At 47.6% G+C, this 18,908-nt stretch overlaps 2 protein-coding genes and 2 pseudogenes across 4 annotated transcripts; 3 read left to right on the forward strand and 1 right to left on the reverse strand.

Moving 5' to 3' along the window:
* The first annotated feature begins 2,035 nt into the window (after nucleotides 1-2,035).
* LOC103636463 (cytochrome P450 94C1) lies at nucleotides 2,036-4,155 on the forward strand. Its single transcript, NM_001364805.1, has one exon. The coding sequence runs from the start codon at nucleotides 2,391-2,393 to the stop codon at nucleotides 4,038-4,040; it is 1,650 nt and encodes a 549-aa protein (NP_001351734.1). The 5' UTR covers nucleotides 2,036-2,390; the 3' UTR covers nucleotides 4,041-4,155.
* A 7,122-nt stretch (nucleotides 4,156-11,277) lies between these two features.
* LOC100383300 (uncharacterized) lies at nucleotides 11,278-13,120 on the forward strand (annotated as a pseudogene). The gene has a single exon (NR_163980.1). The product of NR_163980.1 is annotated as an uncharacterized protein (transcript).
* Nucleotides 13,121-15,065: 1,945 nt separating this feature from the next.
* LOC100272645 (uncharacterized) lies at nucleotides 15,066-16,490 on the reverse strand (annotated as a pseudogene). Its single transcript, NR_158175.1, has 3 exons — nucleotides 15,565-16,490; nucleotides 15,430-15,493; nucleotides 15,066-15,343 (listed from the first exon to the last, which is right to left on the reverse strand). The product of NR_158175.1 is annotated as an uncharacterized protein (transcript).
* A 287-nt stretch (nucleotides 16,491-16,777) lies between these two features.
* On the forward strand, nucleotides 16,778-18,908 carry LOC100282560 (G10-like protein). Its single transcript, NM_001155468.2, has 4 exons — nucleotides 16,778-16,921; nucleotides 17,433-17,561; nucleotides 17,660-17,847; nucleotides 18,533-18,908. Exons 2-4 carry the CDS (start codon nucleotides 17,468-17,470, stop codon nucleotides 18,686-18,688), a joined length of 438 nt encoding a protein of 145 aa, NP_001148940.1. The 5' UTR covers nucleotides 16,778-16,921; nucleotides 17,433-17,467; the 3' UTR covers nucleotides 18,689-18,908.

Raw genomic sequence — 18,908 nt, forward strand, 5'->3', positions numbered from 1 at the left:
ACGTTAGTTGCATTGCATCCGGTACGGTCCAAACATCTGCCCATTTTGGTCCCGGCCCATGTTTTACCCAGAACGCACCCATCATTGAACGGTTTATTAGGGGGTGTTTGGTTTGTAGGGACTAATGTTTAGTCCCTACATTTTATTCCATTTTAGTTCCAAAATTACCAAATATAGAAACTAAAACTTTATTTTAGTTTCTATATTTAACAATTTATAGACTAAAAAAGAATAAAATGAAGGGACTAAACATTAGTCCCTAAAACCAAACACCCTCTTATTCGGTAAAACATTATTGCCAACAGCTGACGCGACGACGACGATCGACACGAGCAATAATAAATAAAACGACGTCAAAACTAATTAATGGGTTCTTAATTGGCTGACACACGCCGGTGGACAGGTGCGCGAGAGTGCGACGATGCGGACGTTCTGTTTATTGTAGCAGCGGACAGGAAGGCGACGGTACCGAGCATCACACACACACACACACAGTGACACAGATCTAAACGCGGATGTTGTTGCTGTGCCATTGTACTCTCCTCGCGACAATTATTTCAAAGCTGGTGGGTACGAATAATCTTTTGTCTCGCACGGTCGCAGCTGACAGCGACCATGCTATATATAGGCCTCTCTCTCTATCTCTATGTATACATGCATGTGATCTATATTCATCTTACAGAGACGTTGCTAGAAATGGTGACTAGATGGCAATCGACAAAAGCTACAGAACACGTGTACAGTGGATCCTGTGCATATACACCCTCTATCCATGATCTACATGATATAAGACGTCAACTGCTTTTTATTTTTGTCCCAAGCCACGCTCTCTCTAGAGTTTCTTAGATAAAAATTAAATACATTTTATAGTCTTTGAATCAGATATGGTTATACCTTATATCTTGTGAGGGAGGGGAGTGATATTGTTATGAGCAGGTTAAGGACATGTTCGGTTACACCAATCCAGATGGAGATTAGAGGGGTTTAAATCCCCTTCTAGTCATTTTTTACTATGAGGGGATTTAATCCCCTACAATCCTTTTCTGGATTGGTGTAACCGAACAAGCCCTAAAGGGTTTCATTAGCTTCTACTCCCAAACAACATGCCATTTTTTTTATATAGTCAAAACAATTAGCTTCTACTCCCAAACAACATGCCATTTTTTTTATATAGTCAAAACATCAGTAAAACTTTCTTCTTCTCAGAAGTTGACTTTTTTATATACCAAAAGGGCTCGATCCAAGAATCAGTTTTTTCTTCTTCTCAGAAGTTGACTTTTTTACCGTGCAAAACTGAAAGCACATCTCAACCTGTTTTTAGCGGCTTTTCTGATGGAAATGCGAAAATATATACGAAAGAATGTTTAGTGGCTTTCACCAAACAACTTTTAGTTTTTTTACGGCTCGCATCGTATAGCAGTTTCTTTCATAGCTCACATTAACTGTTTTCATAGTCATAATCAAACCATCCCCTGCCTTGTCAAGCCAGCCCATCACAGAAAATAACCCGACATAGTATCTAAACCATTGGCTAGATATGAAGTCTAGAGGGTGTTTGAATACACTAAAACTAATAATTAGCTGCTAAAAGTAATTGAAGACACACAAACAACATAGCTAATAGTTCAGATATTAACTACTTTTAGCTAGAGATATCCGAACACCCCTAGCTAAGAGTGCAACTATCTATTAGCAACACAGTCAACTATCCATTAGTTGTTAGCTAGTTCAACTCACCTAAAATAGCTAATAGTTAGTTAGTTTTTTTGTTAGCCAATTAATTCTATTAATAATTTCTTACCTAGTGCATTGGAACGGAGCCTTAGTTTAGCGTGATATGATGAGCCTTTATGCCGTGCCTATCCTGATACCAATGGATCGTGCCTAGCATAAATTCCGGCCGTGCCTAGCATAAGTCCGGACCGGATCGAGCGGCCCGTCATTGACTCATTAGTCTTGATGCGATAAAAAAACGGCCAGCGATAGTTAAAATGGTCCCCAGTCACATTACTCACATTTATGTTCTGCTAGTGTCCGGGACGGGATTTTGGCATGCAGTTTTCTTTCTCGCTGATGAAGCATGTGCCCAGTGCCCTCGTCGACTACTACAAGGCTTGAACACAACACATGGAGGAACACAGAGGAGTGGGGAAAGCGAACATGCCCGAGACCAAGAGGCTCGTAAAAGCAATGGTGAGGTCGTCAAACCAGCGACACAGAGTACACAGATTCCTCGCTATCTGGCGCGCACACCACCCATGATCATGTTTATACCCATCCCCTGATATAAAACGACCTCCTCCGGGGACGCCACGACTCACAACACAAGCACGCACCCGCGTATGAAAGCGCACGCGCGCCCATAGCACCACGGACGCAGGCACACTCGTATGGTCATGGCTGCCGAGACCGGGGCGGCGCTACGTGAAGCCGCGAGCGCCCTGGCGTCCTCGATGCAGCCGCAGGTGGCCGCCGTGTTCTTCGTGTCCGCGGCGTGCACGGTAGCGCTGGCCGCCCTGCTGGCCGTGCTGCGCATGCGGCCGCCGTGGTGGTGCGCGTGCCCCGTGTGCGAGGCGTACCTGACGGCGTCGTGGGCCGGCGACTTCGACAACCTCTGCGACTGGTACGCCCACCTGCTGCGGACCTCGCCGGCGCAGACCGTCCACGTGCACGTGCTCCGGAACGTGCTCACGGCCAACCCGGCCACCGTCGACCACATGCTGCGCGCCCGCTTCGACAACTACCCCAAGGGCGCCCCGTTCTCGGCCATCCTCGCCGACTTCCTCGGCCGCGGGATCTTCAACGTGGACGGGGACGCCTGGCTGTTCCAGCGCAAGCTCGCGGCGGCCGAGCTGGCGTCGCCGGCGCTGCGCGCCTTCGCGGTGCGCGTGGTGGCGTCCGAGCTGCGGGGCCGGCTCATCCCCCTGCTCCGCTCTGCTGCCTGTGCCTCCGGCCGCGAGGGTGGAGGAGGAGGAGGAGGAGGCAGGGTCCTGGACCTGCAGGACGTGTTCCGCCGCTTCGCCTTCGACTGCATCTGCAAGATCTCCTTCGGCCTCGACCCTGGCTGCCTGCAGCTGTCGATGCCGGTGTCCTCGTTCGAGGACGCCTTCGACACGGCCTCCACGCTCTCCGCCAGGCGCGCCACCGCGCCCATGCACGTCGTCTGGAAGCTGAAGCGCCTGCTCAACTTGGGGGACGAGAGGAGGCTCCGGGACGCGGTGCACCTCGTGGACGCGCTCGCCGCGGAGGTGATCCGGCAGCGGCGCAAGCTCGGGGGCGCCGCCAGCTCGGGCAGCGACCTCCTGTCGCGCTTCATGGGGTCCATCGACGACGACAAGTACCTCCGCGACATCGTGGTCAGCTTCATGCTGGCCGGCCGCGACACCGTGGCCTCGGCGCTGACCGCCTTCTTCCTGCTCCTCTCCGACCACCCGGAGGTCGCGGCCGCCATCCGGGACGAGGCCGCCCGCGTCGCCGGCGACGACGACGACGGCGACGGCGACGACGGGCGGCTCACGGACTCCGCCTTCGGCAAGCTCAAGGGCATGCACTACGTGCACGCGGCGCTGTACGAGAGCATGCGGCTGTTCCCGCCGGTGCAGTTCGACTCCAAGTTCGCGGCGGGCGACGACACGCTCCCGGACGGCACGGCGGTGGCGAAGGGCACGCGGGTGACCTACCACGCCTACGCCATGGGGCGGATGGAGTCCGTGTGGGGCCCCGACTGCGGCGAGTTCCGGCCCGAGCGGTGGCTCCGGGACGGGCGCTTCGTGCCCGAGAGCCCGTACAGGTACCCCGTGTTCCAGGCCGGCGCGCGCGTGTGCGTGGGCAAGGAGCTGGCCCTGATGGAGATGAAGGCCGTGATCGTGGCCGTGGTCCGGGGCTTCGACATCGAGGCGGTCGGCCGGAGCTCCCGCCGGCCCAGGTTCGCGCCGGGGCTGACCGCCACGTTCGCGGGCGGCCTGCCGGTGCGGGTGCGCCGGCGAGCACGTGCGAGCGGGCACAAGCGCACAACCCGCCAATGTGATGAAACGGAATAAAAGAAGAAGAAAAAAAAATACTGCTGGTGTCATCCAGGATTCGTCCCTCGCTCGGCTTTTGCCCTGTCGTATTTCCCGTTTCGTATTCAGACGGAATATTGGTGGGTTAGATTTTATATCACGCGCGCGCCCGCCCGTAATCTATCTAGTTGCTGTCGATCGTGGAGCGAGCGATGACTCCGTGGCCACTCCGCTCGGCATGGCGCACCTTGGCGGCACGGAGTGGACGATTGGTCAGTCACCACCCCCATATCCCCACTTGAGCTGCTAGACTAGGAGGATGGCTACAGATTCCTAGAATTGAACGGAATCGGTCATATCAACTCCTGCTCGGCTGCTCTAGCGCGAACCGGATTTGGATCGGATAAGGAGGGGACGTCGCCGGCTCCAACTTGCACTCTCCAGTCTCCACCTGCGATGCGATCTCCTTTTTTCAATCAGAGAGAGAGAGAGAGAGAGATCAGAAGATTATTGCAGGCATAAATGGAAACATGGAACTGATGCCGCTTCTGAGAGAGGAAGAGAAAAAAAAGATGGGCGGAGGAAATTTCTTTAAAAAAAATGCCGCGGTGGACGGAGAGATTCTTGGGTGGAGTTGGAATGCGGTCGCTTTCATGGCCCGACAGGCAGGCATCCAAGGGAAAATGAAGTGGGAGAAGAGTCGGAAATGGCCCACGTGTTTGGTGCAGGAACCGGGGCCGTGCGGCACGCGAGATGGGGCAGTGTGTTGCAAAGCACGCATGTACGGCGGCATAAACCGATGCCGATTCTTGGTGGTCGGGTCAGGGTGGAGACGGCAGGAAGGAACCACTGGTCCCTGCGCCACCCGCACCGCACCGCAAGCGTTCGGTGGAGCACCAGTAATATGGTCCCGACGCGGTGCGGTTCTTGTTCCCCACGTATGGGGACCCCCCTCTCGCCAACCAAGCCATGCACATGCACCGGTGGAGTACCATTACCAAGGGCAAAGCCAGCGCGCACGTTTTGTCTCAAGATGCCGCGACGAGGATCCAGCACCAGCAGTAAGGAAGATGTTAAGTCGAATCTAGAATTTAAAGTTAGAGCGGTGTAATTTTATAAAAATCAAAATAAATAGATAAATTTACATTTTTAAATCCTACAACATATAAGAATCAAAAGAAATAAATAATTCAAAAAACTATATATTTTAGTAGGGTAGGCCGGGACCCACCCTGTCTGGTCAATAGATCTAAGGTGGAGCGAGGTTTCGTTTTACTATGCCTGAATGAGACCTTGTTTTCTCTGACCATGTGCAAAATGATGTGCTTCGATATATATATGTGTTTCTTCCATGTCACCAAACTTAAAAGGCGTGTCATACGACCTTCACGTATGTCTTTTTAAACTGTATACTCTCTCTGTTTACAAATATATGACACTGTTGATTTTTTTCGGAAACTTTGACTACTCGTTCTATTCAAAAAAGTTAAGTTTTTCATTGATTTTTTTGCGATTTATTTTGTCATTCGAGGTCGTCGTTAGAGTGTTATTTAAAATTTTAAGTTTTCAAATAAATATTTTGCAAGAGACGGTTGGTAGAACAAAAAAAAAATCAACGATATCATATATTTGTGACAGATGTACTACTTTAATTGGAAACATGTCTCTCTTCTTTCGAAATGACTTCTTAGTCTTGTCATGATTAATCCCTTTGAATACCTCTCGTGTATATGGTGTGTTGTCGCCGCTCCATTCTGTCTTCGTAGTCGAAAAGACTCTTTCAAAAAGTAGCATACTCGTTATCCCAAGGCGAGGGGATGATTAAACCAAACCGCGCGGCCCTATATGCTAGTAGCGTACACATGCATCCCCACCCTGTCGCATCCCCACCCTGTAGCTAGTAGCTTTTGTAAAAAGTCCCGGTCTAAAACATGCTGTGCTGTGTAAGGCGTGAAGCGTGACGCCGGACTGTGATCCGCAACAAGGCCAAGGCATAATAAAACCAGACCGTACGTGCGTACTTTTTCCCTCTGTGTGCTGACGGGACGGCGCTCGAATCATTATTGTTAGAATCTATTCTATCTAGGATCGATTCCTAAGTCCCTAGAATACCAATCCGTAACTGAAAGTAAAACCTTGATGACGTGTAGATCTGATCTACTGATCTATTGAGAGGAACGGGGAAACACACCTTTGTTGTTGTTGCTATCTTCATACCGTCGCCCTGCAGAGAAGTAGCAGGCATTGGGATCCGAGCCGCTGTAGGTTGTCGCGTTTCCAAACACTCCGACGCCTAGGCGATGGGGGCCTCTGAGGACTAGGGTTTTGGGGCGAGGTACTAGCGTTAGTCTTTCCTGCGACCCCTTAGTCCTATATATATAGCATCGTGTGTCTGGGGGCTCCAACCGAGGTTAGCATGGGCCCTCCCGATCAAGGGCCCGATTAAAGGAACGATAGTTGGGTTAAGCCCAATCCAGTCTCTATTGACCGGCTGTAGAGGACACACCCAACAATCTCCCCTTTGTTCTCTACATTCCTTGTACTCAACTTTTCTGGATTCCATCCCTCGACAAGTTTACACATAGAGACCAATGCGTGACAATAACCGATTAAGTATCATCGCACTCATTGACTACAACATGCTCTCCTGCTTCAGAACGAAAAGAGACTTCATTTGGTTGCAATCTGTAGCCCCTTTGATTCAAGATCATAGGTACTCCCTTAAACCCATGCCGGCTACGTGCTTACTAAACACGCTGGGTGGAAGACCTTTTGTGAGCGGATCCGCTAGCATCTGCTATCTTCTGTTATGCTCATCTTTTATGATTTGATCCTGAATCTACTCCTTAACAACATAATACTAAAAGTCAATGAACTTGGCAGCACCACATGACTTGTTGTTATAGGAATACGGTACCGCTGGCTCATTATCGCAGTAAATTCTCAGTGGCCGCTCTAAGCTATCAACCACTCTTAATCCGGGTAAAAATTTCTTTATCTTTATTGCCTGCCCATTTGCCTCATGCATGGTTACAAACTCAGCGTGCATTGTCGACGATGCTCTCGCTGTCTGTTTGCAACTTTTATAAGAAATAACTCCCCCAGATATAGTAAATTTATACCTCGAAGTAGGGAACTAGATCTTCTGTTTATTAGCATGAGGCCATTTTCGTACCTTGGAGGTACATTAGAGCCTTCTTAACTGCTTAACAGTGTTCTATGCCTGGGTTGATCTGATATCTCCCAAACATCCCGGTAGTAAATTCTAAGTCAGGGCGAATATATTTGAGCATACAAAATGCTTATGATAGTAGAAGCATATGGTACTGACTTTATCTGATCTTTCTGAAACTGAATCTGGGGACACTGATGATTCCCAAACTTATCACCCTTGACTATTGGCGCAGGCGTGGCCTTACACTGATGCATACTGTACTTCTTTAGTACTTTTCTATGTATGACTTCTGTGAGAATTCTAATACTCCATTATGTCTATTTCTGTGAAATTCTATTCTAGAACATAAGAGGCTTCTCCTATGTCTTTTTATATCGAAGTTCGAGGAACAAAAACTTTCTGTTTCCGCCAGTAGATCTTTATCACTACTAGCTAAACATATGTCATCGACATACAGAACAAGGAAGATATACTTTCTTTTTCCTTAGATTTCGCATAAATGCAATTGTCTTCCTCGTTATCCTCGAAACTAAACTTTCTGATAGTCTGATCAGACTTGACGTACCACTACCTGGAGGAATGTTTTAATCCATAAATGGACCTCCTTAAGTGACATCTCTTGTTTTTCTTTTACTGCTCACAACAAAACCCTTTGGTTGTGTCATGAACACGTTTTTTTTTCTGTTAACTCTCCATTTAGTGATGTTGTCATTACATCCATCTGATGGAGCTCTGGATAAAAAATAGCCACTAATGCCATGATGATTTGAAATGAATCTTTTGTTAGGACAAGTGAGAAGGTTTTATGGTTGTCAATGCCTTCTCACTGTGTGAACGCCTTGGCCACATGTCCTTGTATCTTTCTGTATTTCCTTTGGAGTCACGCTTGGTCTTCTAGACCCACTAATTTGCGCTTCTCGTAGCTGTTTCATATGTAATGGGATCACTTCTGCTTCAATGTCCTCACACATATAAATCTCATCGCTTTCTATGTCTACACTTGTGTAAACTCCATAGTCATCAGGAATCACAGATCGTCTAGACCTTTGAGACCTTCATAAACTTGTTTCTAGTTCTGGTTCGTTATGGGGCTCCTGCATTGGTGCGTCACTTGGCACAACACTACCACTCTCATGTGAGCTCTCCTGTGCAACCGACTCAGAAGAGCCAGACTGTGCAGAAGGTGAATTGACTTACTCTGTGGTAGTTGCACTTGGTGATGCAATATTTGCAGTAGGGGTTTCACCTTGAGTCGTTACACTGTTGGTGGAACCACAGCGGGTATCGAGAAGTATGGTTCTTCAACCATCGGAATTGGGACATACGTCCTCTTTTCCTGAAGGTCAACCTCTCTGAGTACCTTACTCCCCTTGATCATGTCATCTTCTAGGAAAATGGCATGTCTAGTTTCTATAAACTTGGTTTGTCTGCCTGGACAGTAGAATCTGTAACCCTTCGATCTCTCAGGGTAGCCAATAAAATGGCAGCTAGTGGTTCTTTCATCTAGCTTTTCCTGTCCAGGATTAAATATTCGAGCTTCTGCTGGACAACCCCATATGTTGAAGTAGTTGAGCGTGGGCTTTCTGCCAGTCAACAACTCACATGGAGTTTTAGCCACTGATTTACTAGGAACTCTATTTAGTATATGCATGGTGGTTTTTAAAGCCTCCATCCATAGACCCAATGGTAAGTTAGAGTAACTAAGCATACTCATTACCATGTCCATCAGTGTTCTTCTTATGCCTTTAGGCAACCACATTCTGTTGCGGTTCACCAGGTGTTGAATACTGTGCTACAATACTGTTTTCACTTATGAACCTCGCGAAAGGATCCTGGGACCTGTCCATACTCAGTATGGTGCCCTCAGTACTCCCCCACACGATTTGATATGACAATCTTTGTGTTCAAATCGTGTTGTTTTTCTACATCAGCATTGAACTATTTAAACTTGTCTAAATCTTATGATCTGTCCCTTAAAAAAAGGGTAAATATAATCGTAGCGAGAGTAGTCATGTGTGAAGGTTATGAACAAGTCAAAACCCATCTACTGTCCTAACTGGAAAAGGACCACATATATCTATATGAATAATTTCTAACACTCTCGTACTGTGCATGCAATCTTTGCATTGCACTAAGTCTGTCAAGTCTAGGTGATGGAGAATCCGTCCCTTAACGAGACTTCTTTTCTCCCCCTCGAAATATGGCCCAAACGATAGTGCCATAATTTCGACGAGGTTTCTCCATCACATTGTTTTCTTACTCATGCCGATGTTGGCTAGTTTGTTTTCTGGTGTATCTAGCACCACTGTGCTAAGATAAATAAAGCATGTCTCGTCAGATGGCGAGACCAACATCTTTATTATCAAAACTGAATAACACACAGTCTCTGTCACCGAAGTGATAGTGGATGTGCTGATTGTCTAATCACGAAACTGAAGTTAAGTGTCTGCTTGCTTTCCGTTAACCACTGTAACTGTTTTCAGCCCTCTGGAAGCCTTAGGTTTGAACGGAATTGCATTTTATAGCATCTATTGCAGGAATTCTGGACACTTTCTATTGTATGCCCTATCTTCTTGCAATAGAGGCAGGTCTCAGGGGGATCTGAGAAACAGTCTGATTGTTGCATATAGAAAACATCGTGATCATGTTTGATCTTATTCTTGAACCATTCTTAGAGGTTTTGTTCTGTTTGAGGATTCTTAGTTTGGGAAGATTGATAGAATCACTTATTTGACTTATCAACCATTCCTCCTTCTAGACACACTGTGTCGTGAGTTGATCTATATAGCACTTGTCCATTTAGACAGGTGTTTTACTGATCATGAAATGTCTCATATTCTGGAATAGCACCCTCAATAGGATCCTGGATGAGACTCTTATTGAGACCAAGTACATTACACTTGGATCTTTTTCAGTTGACCTTATAGATGCTGTACTGCGCCATCTTAAGGTCATCCTAAGGTGAGCCTACTGTAGGCTTAGTGGGTTTCTTAAACCACAGTGAGGAATCTATTTCATTCACCGTAGTTATCATTTCAATCTTTTCCGGCCATAAGTGACAATAAATACCACATAGCGGTTTAATCTACCTTATCTGACCAACTAGTAGGCCAATATGTGCACTTTTGCAAAGTAAAACAGAAAATATTTAGGACATCTGAAGTAAATACTGAAAACATAGAACTTGCATGAATTAAATATTCGACGTTGGTCAAATAATAACCATGCCTGATCTACAAAAATTCTGGTTCTAAAATTCTAAACCATCGTTGGATGATCTAGAAAACATAATTCTTGTATAAAATGTGGCAACAATATTCGACGTTGGTCAAAATATCCAATCACCACAAAAAAATCTGAATTTCTATGCACTTAAAGAGAATTAATCCACGTAGGCTTCATAATAAACAATAATGCATAGAAAAACAAATAATAATCTGGTTCTAAAATTCTAAAACCATCGTTGGATGAACTAGAATATGTATACTTCTGTTCAAAATGTGGTAACAATATCTAACGTTGGTTATAATATTCAATTACCACAAGTTTTCTGAATTCTATGCATTTTAGACAATATCAACGCTGGTTTCATAATCAACTGAAAAAATTGCATAAAATATTGAATAAAGTACCAAAGTACGCAGCGGAATAAATTAGTCCATAAATATTTCTGTAATTTTCTATAACTGAAAAGATATTTCTGAATTTTCTTTACAATTTTTCTGATTTTCTTGTACTGTTTCTGATTTCTGGAAATAGAAAAACAAATTCCAGAGAAAAAAAAAATTGGACCATTTCGGCCCTGATCGGCCTGTGTGGCTCAGTCCACATGGCCTGCTTAGAAGGCGGCCCAGTTGGCGCTGGCAGTCTGGCCGCGGGGGGAGGCGCGCCCAGCCGCGTGGGTTGGCGGCCCAGCCGGCCTTGCCGTGAGAGGGGAAGGTGCGCCCAGGCCGCAACCTGGGCCTGGGCCGCTGTTCTGGCCCATGCGGGCGCTCCCTTCCCTTCACTTGATCTCAGCCGTCGAATCTGATCCGACGATCCAGCTTCTTGCGCGCAGGCTATAAAGGGCGGGGATTTCGGAGAGGCTGCAAACCCTAACTTCTTTTCTATTCTCCTCCCCAGCCGCCATTCACATCCGGCCGCCAGGAAGCACCGGCGCCTGGACGACGGCGAGCCTCTCTTTTCCCTTCTCTGTCTTCTGTTTTCGTTCTATCAGCTGCGCAGAACTTCAGCCGCCAAGGAACTCTGGTTCTTGGCCGACCGCGCGCTGCTTCTTCCTCTCTGTTTTTTTTTTCTTTGCCGCGCTCGTCCGGCCGCAAGGAGGCTCCTAGCTGACCGCGACGTGGTTATCCTGACCGAGCGGTTCCCTGGCTGACCGAGTGATCTCTCTGTTCTTCTTTTTCTTAAAAAAATGAGCATGGCCGACCGCACTTGTTGCTCTAATTATGTCTTTTCTTTCTTTCCCTGTCTTTGTTTTTGTGCGTTCTCTAGCATCTGGCCACTAGTTCACTGGAGCACATGCAGTTCATTCGTTACACCACTGGCCATACAGCCATATGCCTCACGGTCTCTCTCTTTTTTTTTTTGCATCACTTGAACTCAGCCGAAAAATACCGTGGTGCTCATGGCCGTTTCTGGTTACACTTATACTCATATCCAGCCTCATGTATTCGATCCCTCTCTTCTGTGTGAATGTATGTATGAGATGTGTTATAATTTATGGGATCGAGTACGGAGGTCTAAAACGTGGATGTAGTTCACTTTGCGTTTTTTTTCCTCTGATTAACGCGTGGATCCAGTCACTCGATTAAACGAACAGTGCTCTGTGCACTTTGACTGATCCGGATTTAGGGTTAATTTAATTAGGGTTGAGCCCTAACTGGATCTGTGTTTCTGTTACTTGACTTTGTTTGTTGGCTGTGGATCGTTGGATCCTGAGCCTTGTGCACCGTCTGGTTCAACTGATTAGGGTTAGGTTATTAAACCCTAACCCTGAAATAACGGTGCGTTTTGCTCTCGGTTTCCATGGGTTCGGTAGACCCTAACCCGAGAGATCTAAAATTCTTTCTCTCTGTTCACGGGGTGATGAACGATGATAAAAAAAATGAGTTCATTCATATTGATTCGAGACCTTTCTGTGATCTCATAAGACTGATGCGGATCATAAGACTGATGCGGATTAGGAGATCTAGGTTTCTTAGGACGCCTCTGATACCATTGTTAGAATCTATTCTATCTAGGATCGATTCCTAAGTCCCTAGAATACCAATCCGTAACTGAAAGTAAAACCTTGATGACGTGTAGATCTGATCTACTGATCTATTGAGAGGAACGGGGAAACACACCTTTGTTGTTGTTGCTATCTTCATACCGTCGCCCTGCAGAGAAGTAGCAGGCATTGGGATCCGAGCCGCTGTAGGTTGTCGCGTTTCCAAACACTCCGACGCCTAGGCGATGGGGGCCTCTGAGGACTAGGGTTTTGGGGCGAGGTACTAGCGTTAGTCTTTCCTGCGACCCCTTAGTCCTATATATATAGCATCGTGTGTCTGGGGGCTCCAACCGAGGTTAGCATGGGCCCTCCCGATCAAGGGCCCGATTAAAGGAACGATAGTTGGGTTAAGCCCAATCCAGTCTCTATTGACCGGCTGTAGAGGACACACCCAACAATTATCAGGATAAGAAGGGTTGAATCGTGTTCCAGCAACAAGTGGCAAGGGTCAGGTTCCCAAGACCACCAGTTGCAAGGAGAGAAGCAAAATTTGGGGGCTGCATCATCGATTGTGCATGACGAGCGATCGAGGGCGACTCCAATATAATGGCGACCCATGCTACATTTGCACTTAATCTCCAGTAGGGCCCAACAACAAAAACAATCCTTGGCGACGGCGACGGTGTGATAATACTCCAAGATGAATTATGAATAATTATTATTCCCTTGGAGATGATATTGTGGGCTTTTTCGCCAGGCAGTAGCTGCAGCAAGAAGCATCAATATACGAGCGATCAACGCACGCAAAGCATGCAGTAGCGTTGCGTTGCCGTGATGCCGCCAGGCAAGGCATGGCCGCGACTGCGAGTTCCGGAGCTGCGTCAGTCTCTCTCTCAGTACGCGGGCATATGCGTAAACACAGTCGGACGACGCAACATGTGACTCGACACGACGTACGTACGCGCGCACGCATGTGCATGTGACGCGAACCGTCACCTCCAGCTGGGCACCCGTACGGTTCCGTCCCAACTGCCTGCGCCCTGCGGGCACCCATCCCGCGCGCCCGTGTCTGGCCGTCAGTACGATGATGATCTCGACGCAAAAGCTAGCGCCCAGGGAGATCATCCAGCCATCGCCACGGCAGCGTCACTTGGCTTGGCTGGCGCAGAAGCTCATTCCGGCCGGCCGGCCCATATGCGATCCGATCGATTGGTACAGGCAAGCAGCCTACAGCGACCTCTGCTCTTCCCCACGTTGGCTGCACGCGCACAGCCGGCCAGCGTAGTGGGGGTGGGGGTGGGGGTGGTCGGTCTGTACCCGCGTGCGCCACATTTCACCAACCGCGAGTGGTGGGCGTCGTACTCGTACCCGGGCCGGGCCGGGCGTGATTGCACCATCCCACGCACGTTGCCCGCCCCAGAGGGAGTAGAGAGCACGAGCAACGGAACCGTACCGGACTGTGGGTAGAGATGGCAATGGGGACCCGATTCCCGATTCCCCGTGGGGAATTCCTCTATTAGGGGACGGGGATGGGGAAATTTCTTCCCCCACGGGGATGTAAACGGGGAAAATTTCTCCCCCGACGGGTAAACGGGGATGGGGATGGGGAAGCATTCCCCATCCCCGTTCCCCGCGGGGACCCGTTAAACTTACATGTGACGACGTTTTCATATAATAGTTAATGATAAAAATAAATAATTATCTTGCCAAGAGATCACTAGTTATATAAATGCGTTCATTTTAATGTACACATAATGATTTTTGCATCTAACAATGTGTATAAGCGAAAATGTTTTACATTAATAACAAATGAAGTACGATCTAATTATAATTTAAGCGGACGCGGAACCAAAACCCGACGGGGAATTCCCCGTTGCCATCCCTAACTGTGGGCCAGATTGGGAAACAGTAGGCGCGCCATCGCGTGGACGCGGAACCTAATTCGGGAAGGCGATGATTAGACCAGGGCGCGCGGCCCCCGCCCCCACGCTGCCGGCCGTGCGGACCAGATCTACCCCCCATAGATTTTTCTTTTCTTTTCTTTTCGCTGCGCTGCTCATGGTGACGACTGGCGATGGACATTAGTAGGCAGGCACTAGTGGTAGTAGGGTGTAATGGCAATATTCCCTGGGAATCATGATGCGGGCTTATTACCTTTTCTTTGATTGGGTGTGGCCGCGTGTGTACTAGGAGAGACCGACGGATGATGTGGATTCCCTGTCGTTTGTCTTGGCTTATTGTGCTGCGCCTTCGTTAAAGCTTCCTTTATATATGGAGCACCAATATAGGAGTAGTTTTTTTAAAAAAATCTGGCAGATGTACAAGCTTGATACCACTAGCAGGCCTGGGCCCGGCGGGCCTCGATCTGGTTTACAAGGCCCGGTAATTGGATATCCTGTATGTATGAAGAAGATGAGGTGCAATCCATGGTTTATGGTTAGCCTATTTACATCCTCCAAGGCTCCAAAATTCCTTTTCTCCACTGCTGCTCGATAAAGTTGTGCTGTGTGCATCTATCTACTGATATAGCGCAAATATTGGATAACCTTACCTCTGTTGTTGTTGTTGTTGTTGTTGTTGTTGTTGTTGTTGTTGTTGTTGAGGCCGTTTAGCTGTGTGCACGTGACTCTCCAAGACTCCAACACACCACGTTTCAAGTCCCCCATTGCCATGATTATATGAAAAGTATCCGTCTCCAATTTCAATAAATTTTGTACCATGAAAATGGAAGTGAAATAAGTGTGGACATAATAAAATGATAAGGGAATGCATTAACTACGGTTTGAACTTGAGATCTGATGCTGTGACAAACAGCCACGTATCCACTGGATACCAAACGGCCGCCGATATTGCGAAACTGTGCGAATTCTTGTGTAAGTATGGTCCTGTGCTTCGCTATGAACCCGGCTTCGTGTATTCGGTCGCGTTCCACACGCAGCGGCTGACTCATCCGATGCCCTGGAGTGTGGAGAGCAGAGCAGGTAACTCCCCTCAGTCAAAACAACCTAACCATATCCATATGGGGCCTATGAATTTATGCTTACCATATGTTGTACGATTTGACTCAATGGCCTTGTGCTCCACCAGCTTTGTCAGGTTTTTAATCTCCTGAAATTTAGGAAAATCGAGATTGAAGATGACAAAAAAAATGTTGAACAACGGTAAGATCATCAGATTACCAATAGTACATCACTGAAGTATCTTCACAAGCTTTGCTGGGGTGTCACCCTTTTTCTGAATTGCTTTCAGAGCTTGTCTGGGTCAGAATCTGCATTACCAACACCATTGTAAACGTATCAGACTTCCAACATCTCAAAATTTGGTTAGCTTCTAGTGAGCCGGGAACGAAAAGACTCCTCTGATCACTCTTCCATGTGAAGCCAGACATCTCATGCCACGCCTCTCTATCATCATTATTCAAGACACCGGAAATGTTACCGCATAATTTTACTTAAATAAATATTGTGTGCCTTTGGAAATAAAGGAATGGTTATTATAAGAAGACCGAAAACCCGGTCCATCTCTGTGTGGCCGGTATGCTTTTAAAAAAGAACTGCTACAAAGAATTGAGTGAGAGGAAACAATCAGGCCTGATTTGATAAACAACCCCCACACGTATTGGTGAAATGCGGCAGAGGAGAGATCAGGACACCGGGCGTGCAACCATGCAGGGAGCAAAGACGGAAGGCAGGGCGGGGCGCTGTAGCTGTAGGTCTTCTCTCCTTTTCATTTCAGTGAAGGAAACTGGAATTCTCGCACTACCGCTTATTATCTGAACTCGTACACTGGCCGACCTCACTTGGACTTGGTGCGTGTGTGGTCAGGAAGGCGACGACGACGACGATGAAGGTTTTGCTGCTCCGCACACCGCGCGCAGTGGCGACGCGACCACAGCCGGTCGCCGCCTCGGATCGAGGAGGAGGAGCCGATGGAGGTGCTTGTGGTGGCTACGGTGGCGAGGTGAGGAAGTGGATGCAGTTGGTGCTGCGCCGGAGAGCCCCATTCTCCGACGTCGACTGCGTAGCTTCGCCGTCTACAGCCGCAGGATTTTCGGCTTCGACCCCGGTCGGGCCCGCACGGCGACCACAGTGCGGTACCGGAATAGGGTTCTCGGCGGCGGGGACGGGTGGTGATGGGGAGATTTTTCATGTCCGTTCGGATTCGTCTGGGACCCTCGCGCAACGGCCGTTGTGCGAGGCCTTTTCTGGCCGTCCAGATGAGATCGAACGGTTGGGGAAAAAAGCGGAGTTTAGTTTCTTTGCGCCGCTGAGCGCTGGCAGTCGCGGCCCAAGCCTGAGGTCACAGCCCCACAGTCGCCCCTTCGGACTTCCCTTTATTCCCCTTCCTATATAATCCCATCGCCACTGCCTTCTTCTTCCGCTTCCAACTTCCGTTCCGCAAATCGAAAGCTCGGCGTTGCCCTGCCTCGAGCTCGAAGGACTTTGTCCCTTTACGTCGTTGTCCAGCTCCTCGCATATTGTGGCCTGGTGCAGATTGGAGATCCGCCCGGACTTGGATCGAGTCCTCCTGTCTTTGGTAAGGAAACCCTAGTCCGCTTCAAAGCATGCCTTTAAGCCTTTTTTATTTTTTGCTGGGATGGATCATGGATGCAGCAAATGGACCATTGAATTGGCACATCCTACGATCTGAGCCTCGACCTTGAGGCTGTGATGTTGTTTGCGAATTAGGGCTTACTGCTGAAGTGCTGAGCATGCGTACGCCATGGCGTGCATCGACCCCTAGTGCGGACTGCGGTGTCACTGTCGTTGGATGTTTCCTTGTCTTATATAGCATCCAGCAATCAGTACCGTTTCCTCATGTAAAGCCCCTCAGTTTAATACTTTGAGAGCTAATTGGGTAGCATACTGCCGTCACTGCAATGTTGTTTTGACTTTAATCCGCACAGGAACTCCTAGGCTCCGTTTATGATGTGAATCCATACTCTGCTGCTTTTATTAATGCATTGCAATTACATCATATGTATTGAAGATTATGTCTACATTAATATTATGTTGGCCCTTTTTCTTACTTCATTACATGTTCCCAGGACATTCATTGGAGTGCTCCATTCATTGAGGCAGCATGCCTAAGATAAAGACAAGCCGTGTCAAGTATCCTGAAGGATGGGAGCTTATTGAACCAACAATCCGTGAGTTGGATGCCAAAATGAGAGAAGGTAGGCACATACGCTATTAATTTGAGGCACTCGCCACTGATGTCAGTTGTTATTTATTTCCTAGCACAGGATCGTACTAACGCTATGCCCTCATGCAGCTGAAAATGATCCACATGATGGGAAGAGAAAGTGTGAAGCTCTCTGGCCTATTTTCCGCATTTCTCATCAAAGGAGCCGCTACATATACGATCTTTACTACAGAAGGAAGGAGATATCACAGGAGCTTTATGAGTTCTGCCTAGACCAGGGTTATGCAGACCGTAACCTGATTGCAAAGTGGAAAAAGGTAATCATCCTTGGTTTCATATTTGTTGTACATGGTCTATATCTCAGTTGGTTTGATTTTTTTTTCTCTCCACAGCATCCTGTTCTTTTGGGATTGAGGGTGGGTGGATGGGAGGCACGCTAATGTTCCTTATGTTCTGCTATAAGTTGGTAGATTAAGTGGATATGTGGTGTAGACATTGCATGTGCAAATTGCATTATAAATATTTTACTATTACACTTCGTCTCTGGGTTTGTGAGATTTATATAGCTACATGGTAGATTGCAGTAGCTACTGATGCAGGTATGACTTTTATGAGCACCAGAATGAGCTAACCACTAGCCGAAACCTAGAACAATTACTTCCACCCCATTTATTTTCCTCAAGTTTGGAAATTGGAGATTACGACTAATACTGCCATGCATTCTGCAGTCCAGTTTTTGCTTATTTTTGAAACATGAGATTTCCGATGTAACCAGTAACTGGATCTGGTTTATTTAATTGACTGAAAATGGATTATCAGACATCCAATATGTTCTTTTGATTCCCCTTAATTTGGATAGTGGTGTCTTAAAATGGTCGACTGAAGATAAACAATGTTTTGCTCTGTTTCCTCTATAGGTTATGCTGCTCAAGTTTGTGACTGCGCAATGCCTGCTTATTCTAGCATCCTGATTACTTACTGCTACATTTCGCCCTCTTGCAGCCAGGTTACGAGCGCCTTTGTTGCCTCCGGTGCATACAAACACGTGACCACAACTTCGCAACGACATGCGTCTGCCGCGTCCCCAAGCATCTGAGGGAGGAACAGGTGATAGAATGTGTCCACTGCGGCTGCAGGGGTTGTGCCAGCGGTGACTAATCTTGTCATCATGTTGTTGGGCTCACGGCTCATCATCGCAACGTTAACCAGATGAGGTGCCCTGCTGTGAGCATGGATCCGCTGCGGTGATTAGCATGAGTTTATTGGGTAACTAGTGGGGAGTACTAAATTTCCTCACGTTTGGACGTTTCAACTGTTATGTACTACGCTTTCTCGTGTCTCAGATGCTTGCGTTAAATTAGTGGCGCTTTTGCATTTT

Source organism: Zea mays, chromosome 8, assembly GCF_902167145.1.
Source record: "Zea mays cultivar B73 chromosome 8, Zm-B73-REFERENCE-NAM-5.0, whole genome shotgun sequence".
NCBI classification, from domain to species: Eukaryota; Viridiplantae; Streptophyta; class Magnoliopsida; order Poales; family Poaceae; genus Zea; species Zea mays.

Bases quoted from the DNA above. Each gene is read 5' to 3' on its own strand.
- LOC103636463 (NM_001364805.1), top strand. From the start codon at position 2,391: ATGGTCATGGCTGCCGAGACCGGGGCGGCGCTACGTGAAGCCGCGAGC.
- LOC100282560 (NM_001155468.2), top strand. From the start codon at position 17,468: ATGCCTAAGATAAAGACAAGCCGTGTCAAGTATCCTGAAGGATGGGAG. The intron at 17,562-17,659 runs GTAGGCACATAC...GCCCTCATGCAG, and splicing joins GGATGCCAAAATGAGAGAAG to CTGAAAATGATCCACATGAT. The intron at 17,848-18,532 runs GTAATCATCCTT...GCCCTCTTGCAG, and splicing joins TGATTGCAAAGTGGAAAAAG to CCAGGTTACGAGCGCCTTTG.